Genomic DNA, 20,480 nt, shown 5'->3' on the forward strand with positions numbered 1-20,480 from the left:
TCCTCATTCCTTCACCCCTCTCCCCCTCACCCCCTCTCTCCCTATCTCCCTTGCCCCCTCGCCCCCTCTCCCCCTCATTCCCTCACCTCCTCACCCCTCTCTCTCCTTCTCCCCTTCTCTCCCTCTCCCCCTTACCCCCTCTCCTTCTCACCCCCTCTCCCCCTCGCCCCTTCTCTCCCTCCCCCTCTCCCCCTCTCTCTGTCTCCCTCTCTCCCCTCCCCCCCCCCTCTGCATGTCTCTCTCCATCTCCCCCCCCCAGCTCTCTCCTCCCGCCCATCTCTCCCTCCCACCTGCCCCTCCTCTTCGTATTCCAGAGTAAGGCCTCTCTATACAAGTTTCTAGAATGGTGCTGTCCGGAAGCGGTAGCCGCTAGCCACAGACGGCCATTCACACGTAAATGTAAGTTGACTGAGTGACATCACATTTAAAATTTAGGAGTCACTTCCTCAGCCCCACTAGCCACAGAGGCCCACCAGCCCCGTGTGACTCGGGGTTACCGTATGGGACGGCGCAGAAATAGAAATATTTCCATTATAGTAGAAAGTTCTGCAGAACAACGCCGTTATACAAAGTCCAGCGTTGTCATTTGATAGAGACGTTTTTTGTAAAAATTCAGAGGAAATATTGTTTGGAGTCTGTCCTGCTACCATCAGAGGAGCAGCTGGTCAAAGTTTTCCAGAGCAGTTTTGCCCAGAGACTCCCTCCTCCCACTGCTGGGGGGCGGTGGTGCATTATAGAAAGAAGAGTCGACGGGGTGTCAGATAGACCTGAGTGTGAACCCCAGCTCTGCCACTTAAGTCTCTCTGGACCTCAGTTTCCCATCAGTCAAATGATGCTTCTAGACTTTTCCAGTTTTACCAGGCCAGTGCTTGACGAGAGCGGCTGTCAAACCAGGAGGGAGCCCCTGGCCGTGTCCCCCTCCCCCCCATGGTGTCTGCAACCACAGGGCCGCAGGCCACACATCGTGGCTCTCTCTCCACCCAGCTTATCCCCAGAGCCCCTCGAGACGTCGCCTGGCTCCCACATACCACTCAGGTGAGTCCCCATCTGCCCGGTGAAAGGCCGGCTGTTCCGTGTTTGCCTCAACACTAACTTTAGGATTCATTCACTCCTTCAACAAGTATTTATTGCGTTCTTACGACGTGCCAGGCGCTGGCCTAAGACTTGGGGCCTGGGCTGTAAATGCAAATGTCACCATCCTGCACCTGGCATTATTTTTTCTTTTTAAAGATTTTATTTGTTTATTCACAAGAGACATACACAGAGAGAGGCAGAGACACAGGCAGAGGGAGAAGCAGGCTCCCCACGGGGAGCCTGACGTGGGACTCGATCCCGGGACCCTAGGATCACACCCTGGGCTGAAGGCAGGCTCTAAATTGCTGAGCCACCCAGGGATCCCCCAGCACCTGGCATTTTAACGGGAGGAGATAGGTAATGAGGCCCTTAAGTGTACCCCTACAATGGAGAGTAGTGGTAAGTGTGACGAAGGGAAACCAGGGTGGGGGGCTATTTCTGATAGGATCGTCCATCAGGCAAAACTTGTATGGGCAGGTGACATTTGTGCAGAGGCCTGAGTGGGAGTGAGCCAGTGGGTATCCGAGGGGGGCAAGGAGTTGCAGATGCAAAGGATGGCAAAGGCCTGAAGCCGGCCGTGTGGGTCTTCACGGCAGGGTAACCTAGGGGTCTAGGGCCGATATCAAAGAATGGATCAAACGTTTCTCCCCTCTCTATCTAGTCCTGGCTTTAGCTTCCAAAGATATCTTTGTAGAAACCCCCCGGCAGGGGCCCCTGGGTGGCCCAGTTGGTTAGGCGACTGACTCTTAATTTCAGCTCAGGTCATGATCTCAGGGTCGCAGGATTGAGCCCCAAGTCAGGCTTCCTGGTCAGCCCAGAGTCTGCTTGACATCCTCTCTCTCTCCCCCTCTCCCTCCCTCCTTGCGCTTGTGCCCACACACCTACTCTTTCTCTCTCTAATAATCAATCAATCTTAAAAAAGAGAAACCAAGAAATCCCCCTGGCAAAGACCCACAGAGCGTGGGGGAGGCCATGCCCTAGGTCTGGATTCAGGACCTTGTGGCTCCCTCCTCCTGGACGCAGAAGCCAATCTCCGATGTGAGGAATCCAACACGCTTCGCCGCCTGGGCCAGGGTTTTCTCTCTCCAGATTGTTGGGCTCCCTTTTGCGGGTGATGGCGATCCTACAACTCTGCCTTTGCTTAGATCAAATAGCCTAGATGTCCAAGTGAACCTCCGCACTAAGGCATCAAAGCCGAAATTTAAAAAGAGTGACTCTTCCAGAGAGAGCCCGAGCGTGAGACCTCCAGTTCCTGGCCGGTTCCTGTCGAGGCCAGCCCGCGCGCCTCTTGCTCATTTAACAAACAGAGCACCGTTTCCAGGTGTGTTCTGCTCATTTTCCAGGTTAACAGAGCACAGTTTACAGGTGTGCCTACAAAATATCACCTGGAACTTTTTTTTTTTTTTTTCTTTTCCATTTCTGAAGGGTTACGTTCTCTATAGGCCGATAGCCAGTTGCTAACAAGTGAAACTGCTCCCAAACTAGATTGCTATCGGGGCTCATTTGGGTTTGCTTTTCCAGCACATGAGTCAACAACAATGAGTCAAACGTCTGCTGAGTGGCCTCTGGGTTACTGGACGCGGAAGGTCAGGAATGTCTGCGGCAAGAAGGACTTGATGTCTTTTCTCGGTGCTCGCATTCATGATGCCTGTTTTATATCTCCAGAAGCCGGGTGAGGCAGCCTGCTGCATGGGCCTGGGTCTTTGCCCCACGAGCATTTTGTAGTCTTGGTGGCCAGATTCCAATAACCTCTACCAAAATTAAAAACAAATAAGCAAATATTAAAAAAAAAAATCCCCATGTGAATGTTAGGAAACATCTTTCAATTTAGTCTTTTAGTTTTTGTGGTTTCAGCTGCCTTACTTGGGTGTGTTCTATTTTTTTTTTTTTTTTTTAGATCCTATTTATTTGTCAGACAGAGGAGAGCACAGCAGGGGGAGCAGCTGGCAGAGGGAGAAGGAGAAGCAGGCTCCCCGCTGAGCAAGGAGCCCAGTGCAGGGCTCCATCCCAAGACCCTGGGATCATGACCTGAGCCACCCAGGCACCCCTATTTGAGTGTGTTCTTAACAGTTGATGGTTTCAGAGGGTTCTATCCAAAAGGAGGTTCTCTGATGAGAAAGTGTAACTTGGTCCCCGAAACATTGTGTGGGGAATTGGCTGCAGCTTCAAGCTCTCACCCTTGGCTCTGCAGGGTCAGCACCTCCTGCTCAGCTGTTTGTCAGGTGAATTTGCTCAGGTTATACTGTCTTGTTGTCGGACTCCCCGGGGACAGCTGCCTGGGCCTGAGGAGGGCTCTGTGGGAAGGTGCCTCTTCCAGGATCCAGGGAACCTGTCCCTGCATCCTTGTGTGTGTGTGTGGGCAGGGGGGGGGGTCACCACTGCCTTGAAGCTAATCCAGCCTGTACCTGGATCAGAAGCCACGATAGACTCACCTAAAGTAAAATCATTGGCAACGAGGGCCAGCCATGGCCTAGCCGTCCTCTCCCTGCCTCCAGAAACGGGCCTCCACTGCCACCTCTCCCCTGAGAGTTAGAATGGCATTTGCCTCTGTGTGGTTTTCAGTTTTAGGAAGACGCGACTGGGGGCAGGAAGGGGGGCTGGCAATTTCGGCAAGGGCTTACAGCTAGGATACTTGGGGGCTGCTGGTGGGAATGTGAATCATTGCCACGTTTCGGGAGGCCAGGTGGACCACATGTGTCATGCCCACATCAGTCCTGGCTTATTCTTAGTTATTAGTTACTGTTAACTTTTAAGATTCCCCCTTTTCAGTCTCAAAAACATCCCACTTTACAGGACAAATATTATGGCTGGTACCCAGTCCCTGGGGTACCTTTAGGATCTGTAGCCTAAGAACGTATATAAAGATGTAGCTTTAGGGATGTTTACCACCGGGCTCCTAGGCATAAAGAAAACTTAGAGATAAAGTATGTGCCTTACAACAGAGGATTAGCTAAGTTAAATAAATTGTACATCCACATAGTAGAATCCTAGAAAGCCATTAAAAGATGAAATGTAGCAAAATACTAAATAGCATGGGAATACATGCGTACCATTAAGGAAAGTTACTAGACCCTATAGTATTACCTAAATCTAGTTTGCTAAGCAAAAAACCATGCTCTGAACAAAGGACTGGATGGAGATCCACTGACCTGTACCTGTTGGTTATCTCTGGGCAGCGGCATGGCAAGTGGTTTATATATTCTCCTTTATACTTTGTATTTCTCAATTTTCTACAATGAGCATGTATGTTGTAGGCAGAATAATGACCTTCCAAAGATGTCCCCGTCCTAATCCTCAGAGCCTGTATGCAAGATTACATGACAAAAGGGAATTAAGGTGAGGTTGATGTTGCTAATCAGCTAAAAGGGAGATTATCCTAGATAATCCAGGGGACGCAGTGTAATCACAGGCGTCTTTACATGGGGGCAGGGCAGGCACAGAAGAATGGTGCCCTAAGAGAGAGACTCCACCTGCCAGTGCCAATGGCAGGGGGCCAGGCCCCCAGAAGTGCTGGAAGGGGTAAGAAGGGGGTTCTGTCCTAGGGCCTCCAAAAAAGGAAAGGGAGCCTTCCCAACACCTTGATTTTAGCCCCGTGAGAGCCACTTTGGACTTCTGACCTTCGAACTATAAGATGAAGAATTTGGATTGTTTTAAGCCGCTGAGGTTGTAGTAATTGGTTACTGCAGCAACAGGAAACCAATACAATGACTTTCTCTTGTTTTAATAATAAAAACAAGTGACGATGATAGTAAAAGTCACTTAAAAGGAAAAGATTGGAAATCATTCCCTGTAATTTAACCCAGTAGCCATGCTAGGAGGAAGTCTGGCATAGTCGTCTTTCTACAAAACAAAAAACAAAAAACAAACAAACAAAAAAACCCAAACCTGGATAAGGAGCTCCTAGCTGGTTGCTATTTTTCAGTAGAAAATACTAATTCATAGGGTTAAGTCAATGAGCTGAGCAGCCGGGAGCCTGGGAATGGTCCTACAGCGGTGCCTAATTAATTGCATATAATAGGGCAAGAACACTCAGTACTATGGGATCCAGAGGAGGGAGAACCAGGAAGCTGCTGCTTTTGGGAATTCCAGGGCTGGGGAAGGAACTGAACTTGAAAGGAAACCCTCTCCAAGTGAGTGGAAACTGCCAGGTGGTTCTGCTGGTTTGGGCTAGCAAATCCCGTCCTGGCGTCAACAAATAGAGGGTGATGGCTCTTCCAGTCCTGCCCAGGGGCAGGGAGCTGAGATGTTTGCAGTCTGGCCCATTCTGAACTATCCACTGGAGCCCGCTCAGGTTGGAGAGGTGCAGAGGATTCTCTCCTGAAGAAAATCCTTTCCTGTGTGCTTTGAAGGAGCTCTTAGGGAACCCCCAGACTCTTAGCAAAGGCTGCAGAGAATCAGGTATCTGAAAATGGAAAGACCATCTTTTTTTCCTTTGCTCGAGCATCCAACACCACCTCCTCTTTGGTTCCGTCTGTTGTAAAGACTCCCTTTCTGTGGCAGATAGGGCTTTCTGGAAACAGGTGCTGAGCTGGAGTTTGGCAAGCAGGTCAGGGAGTGGAGGGTCAGGGAGTGGAAGCAGGGTGCGCACGGAGGGTGCTGACACTGTGATGCAGGCCCCACAAAGCTGAGCCCACGGGCATATGTGGCCCATTGAAGTGGCCGGTGGGGGACGCAGTAGCCAGCATTTAGACACCTGCCCGTGATCAGTCGTTTTGGTGGTGAGGCAGCTCTCAGCCAACCCCAGAGAGCTGGAGGCTGTGTGCTGACCACAGCAGGTCCTGCTCTGAGAGGCAGTCAGGTTGGCACATCCCTGCATCAACTGCACCATTCCCCTAGTGGGACCTCGCTCTGCTTACTGGCCAGGACCCACAGTCCTGCTAACCCAGGGTGCAAGAGGGACTTGGCTAATTTTGCATAGCTCCTGAAAGCACAGGGGACACGACCGGGGGAAGATGCCAAGGAGGCTGAAATGCAGCTCAGAACAAAAGATTCCATAAGAAGGCGTGACTATTTACCATAGGACAGAACCCTCCAGAGGTCCTGTGCCTCTAGAATGGTCCGAGCTTGGGAATTTGTGACAGGATGGAGAAGGGATTTCTACATTGAGCCAGAAAGTAGACAGGTTCCTTCTAAGGCTGCTTATGTACCTGGGGAGGGGGGGGGTCATGGTTCATGGGGCCACCTTGGGTTCTGCCTCACGGGGGCTGCTCTTGGCCACCTGTGGCTCTGTCCACTGGCATCCCCTCTGGGGCTGACATTCTCCTTCATGTCAGGTCTATTTCCAGAAGTTTGCCACAGACCAGATGGGGCCCGAATCCAGCTCAGAGAATTCCTATGGGCTGGCTCCTTCAGATCACGCCCCATCTCATGTACCCTCCTCTTGTCCCACTTGCTTGACTTCCAGTCTGAATTCCTCCTTCCCATCATGGCCCTTTTGGATTTGCTGACCCTGGCATGTCCCCCTTCTCTCCAGAACCCAGCTCTGCGACATGGCTCTCAGCCCAAGGCCTGTGGCCTGGACACTATAACTTCTCTCCCAGTCAGCTCTCCAGCACCTCACTCACCTGCCCATCCCTGTCCCCAAGGTGAGCTCAAGTAGTAACAAGTGCCAATCATCCCCAGTCCCCGTGGGCCATGGGACTTCCTCTTACTCACTCAAGCCATACCTGCCACAAATTCTAGAAGGGCCTGCCTTTTCCAGTATTTCAGAATTTGACAAACAAGCCATGGTCATACTCATGCTGCTCGTTGTTTCATCTGTAGGTTTAGAAGCCTTCATACATCATCTGTGCAAGATGGTACACGCACCCACATCTGAGTGTCCGCCCACCCCCGTTCAAGAACTAGAAATGAATCGGTACCATTTTTTTTTTTTTGAATCAGTACCTTTGAAGTCCCCTGTGGTCCCCTCTCCCACTGGGATAGTGCAAGGGACCCATCTGGATTCCAGAGCCATCATTCCTTCACTGCTTTTTACAGACTTAGGGCTGACGTCTGCGTGCCTGTGCAATATGCTCTTTGCTTCCATCGGTTTTTAAAAATTCATATAAATGGAACTTACTGTATTATCCTTCTGTGATGCTTTCTTTCACTGTCACATTTTTGAGATCCATCCCTGGCATGTGATTTTACGTTGCTGTCGGGCCCCTCGTCCATCTTCATCTTTGCTATGACCCCACAGGCTGATGTCTTTGTACAATAGCCCCACCGGAGACCCCCTTCTTTTCTCATTTCCTTCCTCTATAACCTCCTCGAAGGGCCAAGACCACCCTCTGCCCAGGCATTGGGTTTCTGGAGACAAATACACGACCATGGCCCTCGGGTGGTGGTGGTTTAATGATTGTGACTCTTTTGCTTTGCTCATATCTGGACCCTGGGACGGAAGTGAGTTTTCTCTTCCTGTTGGATTTGTTCCTATTGGACCCGACAGGCAAAGCTTTGCAAGATTTAGTGAGCACAAGAATTCCCTGGGGGCAGAGTGGGGGCTTATTAATTAGGGAGATTTATGGACCCCCCACCCCCCCTCCCAGAGGTTCAGAACCAGCTAATCGGATTATCCAGGTAGGACCCAGGAATCTGTTAGCAAACAGACTCCTCTCCGCCCAGCAAGTGTGATGCGGACTATCTCTGGCTACTCCTGTAGCCAAGATCAGCCCCTGCCCCAGCCAGCACGGGGGCGCTTGACCCGAAATGCCATCAACCTCCAAGCGTTTCTCTTAGCCAGACAGTCAGTGGAGGCCTGTCCCCTGCGCCCGAGCAGAAATCTTCACTGGGGCCTAAAGTTCTGGCAAGGACCGTTCCTCAGAGAGAAAGCTCAGCCTCCAGAACGGGTAATCTGAAACTTGCCTCTGTCCAGTGTGGTTTAGTGGCCACCGCTGCGTTTCCGTACGGAAAGCTGAAGACGGGGTGGAGGCCTGCTGCCGACACGTGAGGTGGCTCGGCCACCCGCCTGACACCAGCAGACCACAGGGCGGGGTCACGACCCGGAGAGCAGCAGGTGCGGGCACCAGAGCCGCTCTAGGCCTCACTCAGGCCTTTTGCCCTCCCTCCGTCTTGGCCGGGCTGGGGAGAGGCAATCAGCGCTGCACATCTTTGGCGGGACCCGTTGCTCGTGGGCACCCTGTCTGCACTTCCCCTGTAGAACAAAGATCTTGGCCGGTGGCCGCACAGAGGTCACCAGTCACACTTGTTGGGGAAGGGGCCGCCTAGGCCACTAGGGCACATTGCTGGGATTCCTGGGAAAAAGCTGAACTGTTCTTTCCCAACCTAATGAAATGAAAAACAAAGGTTTGGAGCCCAGGGAAGTAGAGAGGTCCTTGGTGGAACAGGGGGATCCCAGGACATCTGTTGGTCTTTGATGGATGGAGCTGAGGGAGAGACGGGACATCTTGCAGCTAATGAGTCTGGCTCTGCAGGGTGTTGAGGCCTTGGTGATGAACAAAAGGTGCAGGGTCCCTGGCCTCAGGGAGCTGTCTGTGTAGGTAAATCATTGCAGATATGTGCAAACTGAAGTATTTGCTGGGTCAGGGGGGGAATGCGATGGGGTGGGAGGGAGGTTATGAACTTGACTTTAATAGGCAAAGAATGCTTCAGAGGAAGGAGACACATGGGTCTTAAAGGGTGGGTGGGAGTCTGAAAGTCAGGAGAGGGCATTGCAGGCAAAAGAGAGCTCAAGGGCAAAGGCTCGAGATGTTCAAGCAGGCTTCAGGCGAGTCCACTCATGGAAAGTACCTAAGGCAGTCAAATTCCTAGAGACAACAAGTAGAGGGAGGGTGCCGGGGGCAGAGACGAGGAGGAAATCAGTGTTTCAGGGGTACAGAGTTTCAGCTTTGCAAGATGAAAAGAATTCTGTGGATGGGTGTGCTGGTGGTTGCACAACAAGGTGAATGTACTTAATGCCCCTGAGTGAACGACGTGACACTTAAGATAGAATATATATGTATCAAATGGTGCTTGAGAGTGCCAGGCCCTTGGACTTTAAAAGCTCTCCTTGCTGTAAATGTTGCCCAATAGAGTTTCTCAGAATGAGAATTCTTGGTGATAGTCAACAATAGTTACTGATTGTTTATATTCTTCATTAAAATGAAGAATAAAGGTTATATTGATTTCTAAAACCAAAGTTATTTTTTTAATCCTTTCTAAGCAGAAAAACCATGCACACCAGTTCCCCAAAGCCACATCGAACATATAATATGCCCGATATAATATGCCCCAATAGGCAAGTGAGGGTTCCAGGGCTCCAACTAAGGCAATGACAGAAGGATGCAGAGGATGGGGGTGTAGACAGCAGGGGTCATGCAGATAGAGCAGCTGTGGAAAGCAAGGGAGAGAGTCCCAGGAGGCCAGGATGGCTCATGATGTTGGGCTTGGTGAGACCAGGGTGGATGGGGGTACTATTGATGGAGCTCTGGGGGAAAGAGCAGAGGTGTGGGGAAGGAGATCTATGTGTCAGGTGGAAAGCAGCCTGATACTCAGGCATGGTATTCAGGGACCTCAGGGTGGAGGTAAGGATTTGAGAATATGGGGCCTGGATGGCGGTGGAAGTGCTAGATGCTGTAGAGATGACCCCGAGAGGAGCGTGGAGGGAGGAGCGGCCTTGACCAAGGACATAACTCTGAGGGGTGCCAACGCTTTCATTGGGGCAGAGCCTGAGCTGGCCAGACCCACGTAGATGATGCAGTTTCAGGGCCCTAGGATGCCTTTGCAGCCCCCATCCCGTTCCCATCCCATCTTTCCTGCAGAGTCTCGCCATGCCTGGAGTATTTCAACTCAGGAAAAGTGTGGCCCTGAGGCTTTGCTGTACCAACCAGAGGCCCTGACTGAAATGACACAAAGGTGCCAACCACCGATGCCCTGGTTTCCTGCCAGCAGGTGCCTGTGGGCGAGGAGAGCATACAGATGTCTCAGAGGAGAGCTCATGGATGAGGGGGCCCTGGACAGGGAGGAAGGGGCACAGGGGACTCTCTGGTCACTTTGCGGATCCATCTGGCACCTGGGTGGCTCGGTGGTTGAGCATCTGCCTTTGGCTCAGGTTGTGATCCAGGGGTCCTGGGATCGAGTCCCTGCCTCAGACTCTCCATGGGGAGCCTGCTTCTCCCTCTGCTTATGTCTCTGCCTCTCTCTCTCTCTGTGTCTCATGAATAAATCAATAATCAATCAACAAATCCAGATTTATTTTAAAAAAGTTCCAGATCCATCTTGCTTTCACTCCAGAGGAATCCCCAGTCTTGGTCCTGCCCAGTCTGGGTGCGGGGATTGCTGAGAAGTCAGTGAGGAGGAGTCTGTGGGCTTGTTTCCTCTGCTTTCAGCCTCTGGGGAGGCTGGCAGTGTGGGCGGGGATGAAGTGACTCCCCCCGTGGCCCTGGCACCGTCCGCAGTGGCTCTTGACAAACCTGCCCCCATCCCGACTGTGGCCCCCGTGGAGGATCACCTGCCCTTGGCGGCCTACTGCGGAATGGGAGCCTCAGTAGGCCCACATCTGCAGTCGGGGTTCGGGTCCAGCCCCACACCTGGCCTGGCTCTCGGGCCCTAGGAGAAGGTGGCGCATATGTGGGGACCAGCCGGTCCCTGGGGGGGGAGGGCCCGCCTGCCACCTGCCACCTGCCACCTCTTAGGGAGCCTGGTTGAAGGGGCCATCCCGGAGTGGCTGGCACAGCTGTGCCCGAGTGGGCTGGGGCTGGCCTCAGACCCCCAAAGGGCAGATCAACAGCTGTTCAGAGCCCCTCGGCGCCCCCCCCCCCCGCCCCACGAGGGGGTGAAGCAGAGGGCTGGGTTCCTGGGGAGCCCCGAGGCAGTGGGGCCTGAGGGCAGGCCTCTGTGGAGAACGAGCGCTTCCCGTTCCCACCAGGAGGCATGTCTCCCGCAGACTTCGGGCCCCTGGACCGTGGTGAGTGACCCTCGTAACACCTACTCCACGCGGCGTCCTTGCTGCACGTCACCCGCTGTGCCCTTAATCAAGTTTACTTCTCAGGAAAGCCCCTAGAGGGGGAATGACAGCCTTCCTCTTCTCCAAACATTGCTGCCTGTATTTTTTTTTTTTTTTTACCAACTCATCAGTGTGCCTGGAGACCCTGCAGGGTTCTGGCTGCAGGAGGCTGGCTTAGGGCCTGGTAAGGCTCAGTCGCTGACCCCAGGACGCCTGTCGTCTGTGGGAGAGGCTAGGCCACCACATCAGGCAGAAGAGCTCTTAACAGGTGGGTGACGCTGTAGGCACACAAACTGGTCGGGTGTGTTCGCAGAATGGGGATAAAGTCTATGTTGTCATCAACAGTTTGGGACCTTGGCCCTTGAGGAAATGAGCAAGGAGGTGGTCATCCATGATGCTTCTAAGACCAGAATTAAGTCTTTGATTCTGGTGTCTTCAGCTTCTATCTTTACTCCCAAACTTCAGGAAATCATGAGGAACTAAAATGAGAGCCCTACTAAGCTAGTCCCGTCCCCAGAGGAGCTTCCACCAGCTTCTGCACCTCGTTCTCTAACCAAACTCGGGCACAGGAACCAGGCCTGGGGGCAGGTTCTTGGCCTTCTTAGAAACTCAAACCTGACCACACTTTCCAATGCAGAGATAAAATCTTAAGGTTGGGTCCTCGGGGGAAGCCCATTGGCCTGGTAGTTGATCTTTCTTTAAGTGTTCCCATCCCTGTGTGGAGTTGGGTCTCAGAGAGGAGCAACCCGGGGTAGTCAGGCACTAGGACCACCATCCAAATGAACGATCCAGGTAAGATGGAGAACTCTCTACACTGACACTTCTGAGGGCCCGAAGTTAAGAGAGAATGCAGAAGCTTTTCTCAACTTTGGCTAAACATGAGAATTACCTGGGGAGTTTTAAAAATACCAAGGCCTGGATCCCATGCCCAGAGACCCTGACTTAGTTGGGGGCCTGGGCATTTGGATGTTACACGCTTCCCGGGAGATTCTAAGTTGCAGCCAGTGCTGAGAACCACCGCAGGAACACCTGCTCGGCCACCTGGTGACGCCGTGGGGGGCTGACCCTCAACAGCATGTCTTCCGGAACACATTCTGCCTTTGACGCCTGTTGTGTTGGCTTTAGGAGAAGGGTCTAAAGAGAAGGCTGCTTGTGTATATTTGGCAAGCCTAGATTTAGAAGCTTTGGAGGGAAAGAGTGAACTTTCCACTGTCATTTCCTTCTTCTGTCTCCAGCTGACCCAGAATGAAGTCCTGTCCTGGGACCAGGTACCCCTGGGGGCTACTTAGAGAGCTGCGAGTTCCTCAGGCTGGGCGTCATCTCCGGGTAGTGGGAGCAACACAGCAGCAGGCTCTGTGGAATCTCGTGCCAGCCATGGTTCTGAGCCCACGTAGGGAACATTTGCAGCCTGGGCTTGCCCTTCTGCTCCTGGTCTGAGATGACGGGAGGCAAGCGCGTAGTACTTAGGAAAGTTAGTGATTAGAAAGATGATCTAGTGGCTAAACCCCAAGAGCAGTTGCACAGGTGGGAGGAGAGGGGAGGGTATCATGAGTCAGTGTAGCCACGGGGAGCTCCACAGAGGTGAGACTTGAGTTTGGCAGCGTTTAGCTAGGAGGTGAAGGGGTCCCTTCCGTGAAGGGTAGCAAAGACATGGAGAGGAGGGATGGCACATGATGAGCAAAGACCAGCTATCACCACCCATGTGGTGTAAGGAACTGCAGGCATGCTGGCTTTCTTCTCCTCCTGGGCAGAGATGAACCAAGGTGATTATGTAGTTTGACCTACATTGATGGTTCTCAAAGTGAGGTACCCAGACCAGAATCATGATCACCTGGAAACTTATCAGACATGCAAACACTCAGGCCCCAGCTCAGACCTACTAAATCAAAGCTTGGAGACATGGCCCAGGAATCTTTGACAAGCCCGCCACGTGGTGGTTCTGATGCTCACTCGAGTTTGAAGGCCACTGTCCTACTCCGCATCCGTGTCTACACAGTGGACTCTGGTTATTACCCACAGAGACAGAGGAGCTGTGTGGTCTGAGGTTTGTGTAACCTACGTTGTGACCTCTCCCTGTAGGTCCCTCTGCTGGTCTTATGATTACTGTCTTTATGTCCCGGCCAAGTGACACAGCATCAGATCATTGACAGACCCTTAGTCACATCGTCAGCCTGCATTCGGTGACCAGCTACCACTGCTTTATTCTAAGCCCCAGGGATGCGGCAAAATCATCTCTAATCACAGTCAAAAATAGTCCCCTCCCCACCACTTTCTTAGGTTTTTCTTCCTAGAACTTAGATCTTAATGAAGGGATCATCACACCCACTAGGACATAAGCTGCATAGAAGAACTCTGCATAGAAGACTCTGATTTTTTCATTGCTGCGTCCTCTGGGGACTGAAGCCTGAGTGAGGGCAGGCTTCTGGAGAGTTTTGAGATATAAATGGTGTGGTATGTCTGAACAGAAATTGCTCTGCAGAATGGACCATTCCATAGAGTAGAAGCAGGGAGATGAGTTAGGAGGTGGGCCCTTCCTCTGGCCCCCCAAGTCCAGCCATTTCCCAGGGTTTAACCAGTCATGGAAAGAGCAGAGTGGCTGCTGGGCTCTCTGCTGAACTCCCCAGACCTGCAATCCAATTCTGCAGAGCTTGCTGGCTGGTCTGGCTCTCTTTCCAAATCTTTTTCTTTTTTTAACGATTTTATTTACTCATGAGACACACACACACACACACACACACACACACACACACAGAGAGAGAGAGAGAGAGAGAGAGAGAGAAGAGACATAGCAGAGGGAGAAGCAGGATCCATGCAGGGAGCCCGACACAGGACTCGATCCCGGGTCTCCAGGATCACACCCTGGGCTGAAGGCGGCGCTAAACCGCTGAGCCACTCGGGCTGCCCTCTCTTTCCAAATCTGACTGGAGCAGAGCTAGATTCTAAAAGTTTAGTGAGTACTTCCTGACCTGAGCCCGAGGACAGAGTTTCCAGTGTTTCAGTGCCTGGTCCTCACTACGTAAGGTGAAGTGGGAACTTATTTCCCATCTTCTCCTGTGGCAGAGAGAGCACAGAATAACAAACCTGCTTGAGGGAAGAAGACTGGACGGAAGAACACCGGTATCCTTTTGCTTCTGAGTTATTCCCAGGTTCTGGCTTTCACATCCTCTGGTCCTTCCCCTGGAAATGCAGCTCCCTCAGGGCCAAAGGCATTTGCTTCTATAGTTGCTTAGTTGGCCTCAGAGCAGCAAACCAGCTGTGCAGTGGCCTCCTCTGGGGAGACCCTTGAGGAACACGCTGAAATGGCTTTCCAGCCCTCCAAGGGGCTCACTTTATAGGAAGCTAAGCCCTGGCAGTCTACCATCTCCTGGGGCAGGTGTGGAGAGACTTCGCCTGGGACATGCCAGTGTCTGTCCTTAGCTTTCCAGGCTCCCCTTCTGGGAAATGAGCCCAAGCAGTAGGGACGCCTACTGTTATGTCCCCTCTGTCTCCCAAGGAAGAGGGTGTACTCTTTCTGGAGCCTGAGCTACTCCAGAACAACTTTAGTAAGTACTTAGCATTTTATTCACATCCTTCTCTGTATTTCAAACCATCTTTCTCTAGATGAACTTAAGAAATTTCTTTCGAGGCATTGGAGATAAACTCTTATTTATCTAACGTCTTCCAAGTTCTTTCATCATAGTTGTGCTGGGTACATGAGTCTAAGTTGACAGTTACTTTTTTCAAGAGAATCTTTAAGAAATGACTCCCTGGTCTCGTGGTTTCCATTGCTTCCACAGAAAAGTCTGCTCAGTGACATTTCTTGAAGTTGATCAATCCTGTTTCTTGGACTTATTTTAAGATCTTCTCTTTGTCTTTAATGTTTTCCTATTTTATTATGTCTGTCTGTATTCCTTTTGTTATTTTAAATTTTGCTTGGGAATGCTGTCTTCTAGCTAGTTGTGTAACAGACTGCCCCAAAACTTAATGGCTTAAAGAAGCAATGTTTTTTCAATCTCTTACTTTTGTGGGTCAGAAATTTAGGCAGATCGCAGCAGAGCCGTCCTCCCACTCCACATGGGATGGACTGAAGTCCCTTGGTGATATGTAGCTGATAACTGTACTGGTCTGCGGGGTCCAGAATGACTTCCATGTGCATTTATAACATGAATGTTGGTGGGGACATCCGGGAGGCTGGGTGCAGATACGTCCCACTTTCTTTATGTAGTTTTGAGACCTCTCTAGTCAGATTTTTTTTGTAAGGTAGCTGGCTTTCCTGAGGTTTCCAAGAGACCAAGGTGGGAGCTGAAAATCTGCTTCTGACTAGCCTGGGGATCATACAGCTTGACTTTGACTGTGGCCTATTACGTAAGCAAGTCACCCCAGCCAACCCAGGTTCAAGGGGGATAAGGGTTAGACTCTACCTTTCAATGAGTGGAGAGGCAAGATTTTTACGGCCATCTTGAGTTGCTACACTATGCATCCTGGATTTGTGGGTGCATGTTTTTCATCTGCTCAAAGAAACTTGCAACCATTTCCTCAGATATTTTTTTCCCTCTATTCTCTGTTTCTTCTGGAGCTCCAATTAGATATCTAAGTCTCTCTCTCTCTTTTAAAAACTAATCTCTATACCCTACGTAGGCTTGAACTCATGACCCCAAGAGCAAGAGTTGCATGCTCTTCTGAGCCAGCCAGGTACCCCTAAATATCTAAGACTCTCTTAACTTCTCTCATATTTTCATATACATGTCTCTCTGTGCTGCATTTGGGTGCTTTATTTGATTCATGACTAGTTTTTTTTTTCTGACATTTTATTATTTTTTAAACATGACCAAATTAAAAGACCTTTGCAACAAATAGCCATATACCCACTACCTGCCTTCTGCTATTGACATTTTACCATACTTTATCATATCTGTCTATCCATCCAACTGTCAATCCACCCATCTATTCATCTTATTATTTGGATGAATTTCAAGTATATTGTAGACATCGGTAGTCATGAAATTTTAGTTCAGTTATTCATTTCTATAAACTCACTTATTTTACAATCTGTTTATTCCCAATATGTCTTTTTTTTTTAAGATTTAGTTTTTTTACTTTAGAGAGAGAAAGAGAGAGAGTAGGGGGAGGGGCAGAGGAAGAGAACCTCAAGCAGACTCCCCGCTGAATACAGAGCCTGACTTGGGGCTCCATCTCATGATCCCGAGATCATGACCTGAGCCAAAATCAAGAGTCGGCCGCTTAACCAACTGAGCCACCCAGGGGCCCCTCCCAACATATCTTTTTGCTTTGATTCTCTCCTTCTTTCTCTTTCTTTTTTTGGCAGAGTGAGGGGCAGAGGAAGAGGGAGAGAGAGAATCTTGAGCAGGCTCCATGCCCAGCACAGAGCCTGAAGCAGAGCTTGACCTCACAACCCTGAGATCATGACCCAAGTGTAATCAAGAGTCAGATGCTTAACTGACTGAGCCACTCAGGCGCCCCATGATTATGTCCTTTATTTCTTTAAACATTGTTTCATATAATTATCTTTAACTGATAATTCTAAGAAATCTTTGAGTGTGAATTGGTTCTTGTCATCTTGCTAAAAGGGCTTGATCTTAATCTATGCTGCACTAATGATAGCTAATAGCCACATGTGGCTATTTATATTAAAATTAATTAAACTTAAAGTTGAAAGTTCAGTTCTTTGGTCACATAAGCCACATTTCATGTTCACAGTGGCCACATGTATCGAGTAGCTACTGCTTTTGCTTCTGAGTTATTCCCAGGGCGGAACAGGTTATAGAATACTTCCAACATTCATATAAATGAATGGACCTGGCTGTTGTCAAGTAGAACTTTATTTATAAAAGCAGGCAGCTGCCGGACTTGTCCTGTGGGCTATAGTTTATGGACCCCTGCTCGAGGCCTAAACTGGAATGCTTTCTTTCAAAGAGGATGCGCTTTTGTTTGTAGGCTGACATGCACCAATCTGGAAGCACACCAGCTCCTCCAGGGCTCTCCTCAGGGCACCAGTCCCAGACTCCTGACCTCATCATGCTGCCAGCCCTGGGCCTTAGTGTCCCTAACCACCCTCAGGTCAACATGTCTCTAGCAAGTTCTCACTGTTCTAACTCCCTCCTGGTTTTCTCTGGAGAGTAAGGCAGGGAAGGAGTACATAGAGCCCTCCTCCTTGCAAATGAAAAATTGTGTGTATGCACGAAATTCATGATATGATTCTGTAAGGGGAGCGTCCTGGAGAGCTCCCAGTCACCTGGAGTGCCAGACGCAGGTATTTTGTCATGGTATTTTCTTGCCATGTCTGCTTAAATGTGGCAGTTCTAACTTTGCAGAATTGGATAAAACTCCCAGTCTCTTCAGGGAGCTAAGGCTGTAGGCAGCTTTCCTCAGGGTGTTCCACATCAGTGCTACCTGGCTGCCTGGGGATCCCTTCCCGGAGCGCTTAGACCTGGTTCACTGCAGGGCAGAGAGGGGCTCTCACAGGGCCTAGATGTTGGGCTTTGCCTATTCTCTCAAAGCTGCTCGCTGCCCAAGTTAGTAGCCATGGCTTCTGAGAACCGAGGCCATGGCGAGAGACTTCAGGGCAGCCGGAAGGAAGAGGCCAATGGTAGGTGACTCACATGCAACCCAGCTGTGAGCACCTGCCGCGGGTGGTAGAAGGCCCACGAAGGCCCTCTTAAGAGACCTCGCAGGGGGATATTCCAAGTGTCACCATTGCCTTACTTGCTGATAAACCGCGGATTGGACAGTTTGCTTCCCTCATCGCTTTCCCAGGTCTGGGTCAGGGTGGGAAACAAGTGTACCCTCAGCCCCTGTGATGTCTGCCTCTCTGTTCAGGAGCAGAGGCTGTGGACATGGCAACTCCACACTGCATCCAGCAGGCACTTGAGTGTGCTGTTGGGCAGTAGCCACTGGGAGGCGGCCAGCTTCTAGCATTGGTGGCTCACAGTGGGGTGTTAGGGACAAACTGCTGCTGGCCAGATGCCCCATGACAAATGCTCTGTCTGACTACTGTCAGGGTGCAAGGACTTTCAGGGTACTGTGGCCAACTCCTCCCAAGGAGGAGTTCTGGGGAAGTAGGCGGGAAGTTTCTGGAGGTGGTGACCCATGAGCTGAGTGCCTTCTGAGAAGTCAGTAGCTTTGTCCCTTAAGCACAGCCCAAGGTGAGCCTTCTGTCTTAGTTGGGGAGGAGTAGGGTTGTATCTATAGTGTTCTTCTGACTTGTTAGCTGGGTCTTCCACAGCCTGTTTCCTTCTTCATCCTTCCTACTCCCTTTCCCCTCATTCCTTTTTCCACAGAGGTAAGGCAAAGCATCAGGGTAGTATATGTTTCAATCCAAAGGTGCCATGTGGTTTTGAGGGACCCATTTGGGGGGTTTTTGTTGTCACAGAATCTGTCCAGCCAGCTGCTAAACATCTGGTGCAGCTGGACCATCTGGCCCAGGCCTGACAGGTGTGTTGTCATTTGTATCCATGGGTTGTGGCCATGAGGACTCCTGAGAGCCAGGATGAGGTCATTGTCTGGGGAGCCTCCTCCACAGTGGAAATGAAGGCCTGTCGTGTGTGCAGACACCTTGGGAGTCTGATGTTTGGCACACGGGCACTGGCTGCCCACGTGATGCTACTTTCTGTGAGACTGACCTCCCGACCCCCCAGAAGTGTATTCTGAGGCCAGTACTATGTCTTTGCCAAGCCCCAGAGAGAGTCCCCTGTGAGCAGAGAATCCCCTAGTAATGAGCAGCCTCATTGGCCTGGCCCCAAAGTGGCAGCTAGAAACCATCTCAGACCTGAGTGTCACCCACGTGGGTCTGGGACGCAGAAGGGCAGAGGTTGAGGAAGCCACGGGGGCTAGAGGGCATCTGTACTCCCTTACCCTTATACCTGGTGGGAAGAAGATCCTTTCTTCAGAGGTGAAATCTTCATAGCCCAAGGGCTACAGCTAAGCGAGGCATGGGATGGGGGAAGGGGTCTAACAAAAGCCCTACTCACTCACTACTGGTTTCTGAAAGCCCAAATTGCAGGGTAAACCTGTATTGGATGGTTTGGTGGACTGTCCACTGCCAGCCCCCTCAGAATGGCCCTCCAAGTCCTCACGGTTCTTTCCAGGCAAGGAGAAGACAGCGTCGGGTCTGCAACTGCCCCTGAAAAGAGAAATCTAGAGAAATGGCTCAGATGTTGTACAGGGTGACCAGGGCAGAGAGCCTAGACTCCTCGCCTGACCACTGGCAGAGCAGATCCCTCCCAGAGGGGCCCCCGGTTTGGGGAAGTGCTGCGGAAGCCAGGATTGAGCACCACACCGTCCAGGACCTTCCACCCACTGGCCACAGCCAGGCTGCACCTTCAGGGTGGAGGGGTGAGAAATACCAGGTGGTCACCCAGCCCCATGGCCTGCTCTGTGGGGCCACAGGTGACCCCTCAGCTGTCCTGTGGGGGACCGCACCCTTGTCCCCAACAAGGCCAGGACACAAGGCCCCAAGCCCCCAGTGCTTCCTTCCCTTGCTGAGTGGTGAAGACTTCTACCACTGATGGCCTTGCCATCGCAACCTTGGTTACGGACAGCAGCACGTGGGAAGGACAGGCAACGAGGGGCTGCCATCTTGTTGTGGCGGATGGTGGAGGGGCTCCTCAAGCGTTGAAACCTCAAGTTGGGTTGTTTTAAGTGCTGCTTTGCAGTGGGGCAGGCCTAAGAGGACTAGTCTGAGGTTTGCCTCCCCCCCCCTCCCTCCCCCCCCCTTTCCCTTCCCTTCCTGGAAACTCACCTGGGCTGTGTCCCTCACTGAGCCTGACTTTCTGACTTCCAGAGCAACAGTAGCCCTTGACCTGCCCGACTGCTTTTCGTCCCTCTAGGTCTCAGCTCCGATGCCACCAGCAGTCGATGTCACATCACCCTGTTTAGTTTTCAGGGCACTCATCGCCATCAGCAGTTTTCTTGTTTACGGCATGTCTCATTGGAATGTGAGTGGCGCGAGGACAGGTCACCTGATGTGTTCGCTGGTATCTACTGTGGGGCCCAGAAAGTTCTTGGCACACAGCTGATGAATGTCAGATGAATGTCACCTCTCCTCGGAGTATCGTTTTAGGGACTTCAGGAAATCCAATGATAAATCCAACAGAATAAGAGCTTATGACGAGGCTTTATGGAATCCTGGTGAGGAAGGGCTTAGAGTGAGGGGAAGTGGCTTTAAAAAATGCTCTGAAGTCATGTTCTCAGTTCTGGATGCTTTCCTTATTTCCATCAAGGGAGATCCAACGAGTTCATGAGTGCCAGGTATTCCCTCCCAAGTCCTCACAGGAAAATATGTACTTCTCTCCACCCCCCCCCATATCTTTCCACTACCCCCCACCCTACTCTGCCAACAAAATATTAGGTTTTAGAGTCCTATCAGGCTGCTTAGACTTGTCTTCCTCAGATCCCATGGTTTGGAGTTGGGGAGTTGGGGGGTGAGGGGGAGCTCAGGAAGCTGATCCTACTCTAGGTGAGTAGGCGCTGCATACCCTGGGCC

The 20,480-nt window shown here is 51.2% G+C and overlaps 1 protein-coding gene and 1 long non-coding RNA gene across 2 annotated transcripts in view; one reads left to right on the plus strand and one right to left on the minus strand.

Annotated features, from left to right (window-relative positions):
* The first annotated feature begins 574 nt into the window (after nt 1–574).
* LOC121490525 overlaps nt 575–20,480 on the plus strand; it is a 29,667-nt gene continuing 9,761 nt past the window's right edge. The window contains exon 1 of the long non-coding RNA XR_005987706.1: nt 575–1,035. This is a non-coding gene — a long non-coding RNA (uncharacterized LOC121490525). The remainder of the gene's footprint in view (nt 1,036–20,480) is intronic.
* LOC121490521 lies at nt 3,783–5,915 on the minus strand. Its single transcript, XM_041754264.1, has 2 exons — nt 5,184–5,915; nt 3,783–4,375 (listed from the first exon to the last, which is right to left on the minus strand). Exons 1-2 carry the CDS (start codon nt 5,900–5,902, stop codon nt 4,369–4,371), a joined length of 726 nt encoding a protein of 241 aa, XP_041610198.1. The 5' UTR covers nt 5,903–5,915; the 3' UTR covers nt 3,783–4,368.

Source organism: Vulpes lagopus, chromosome 5 (genome assembly GCF_018345385.1).
Source record: "Vulpes lagopus strain Blue_001 chromosome 5, ASM1834538v1, whole genome shotgun sequence".
Lineage (NCBI taxonomy): Eukaryota > Metazoa > Chordata > Mammalia > Carnivora > Canidae > Vulpes > Vulpes lagopus.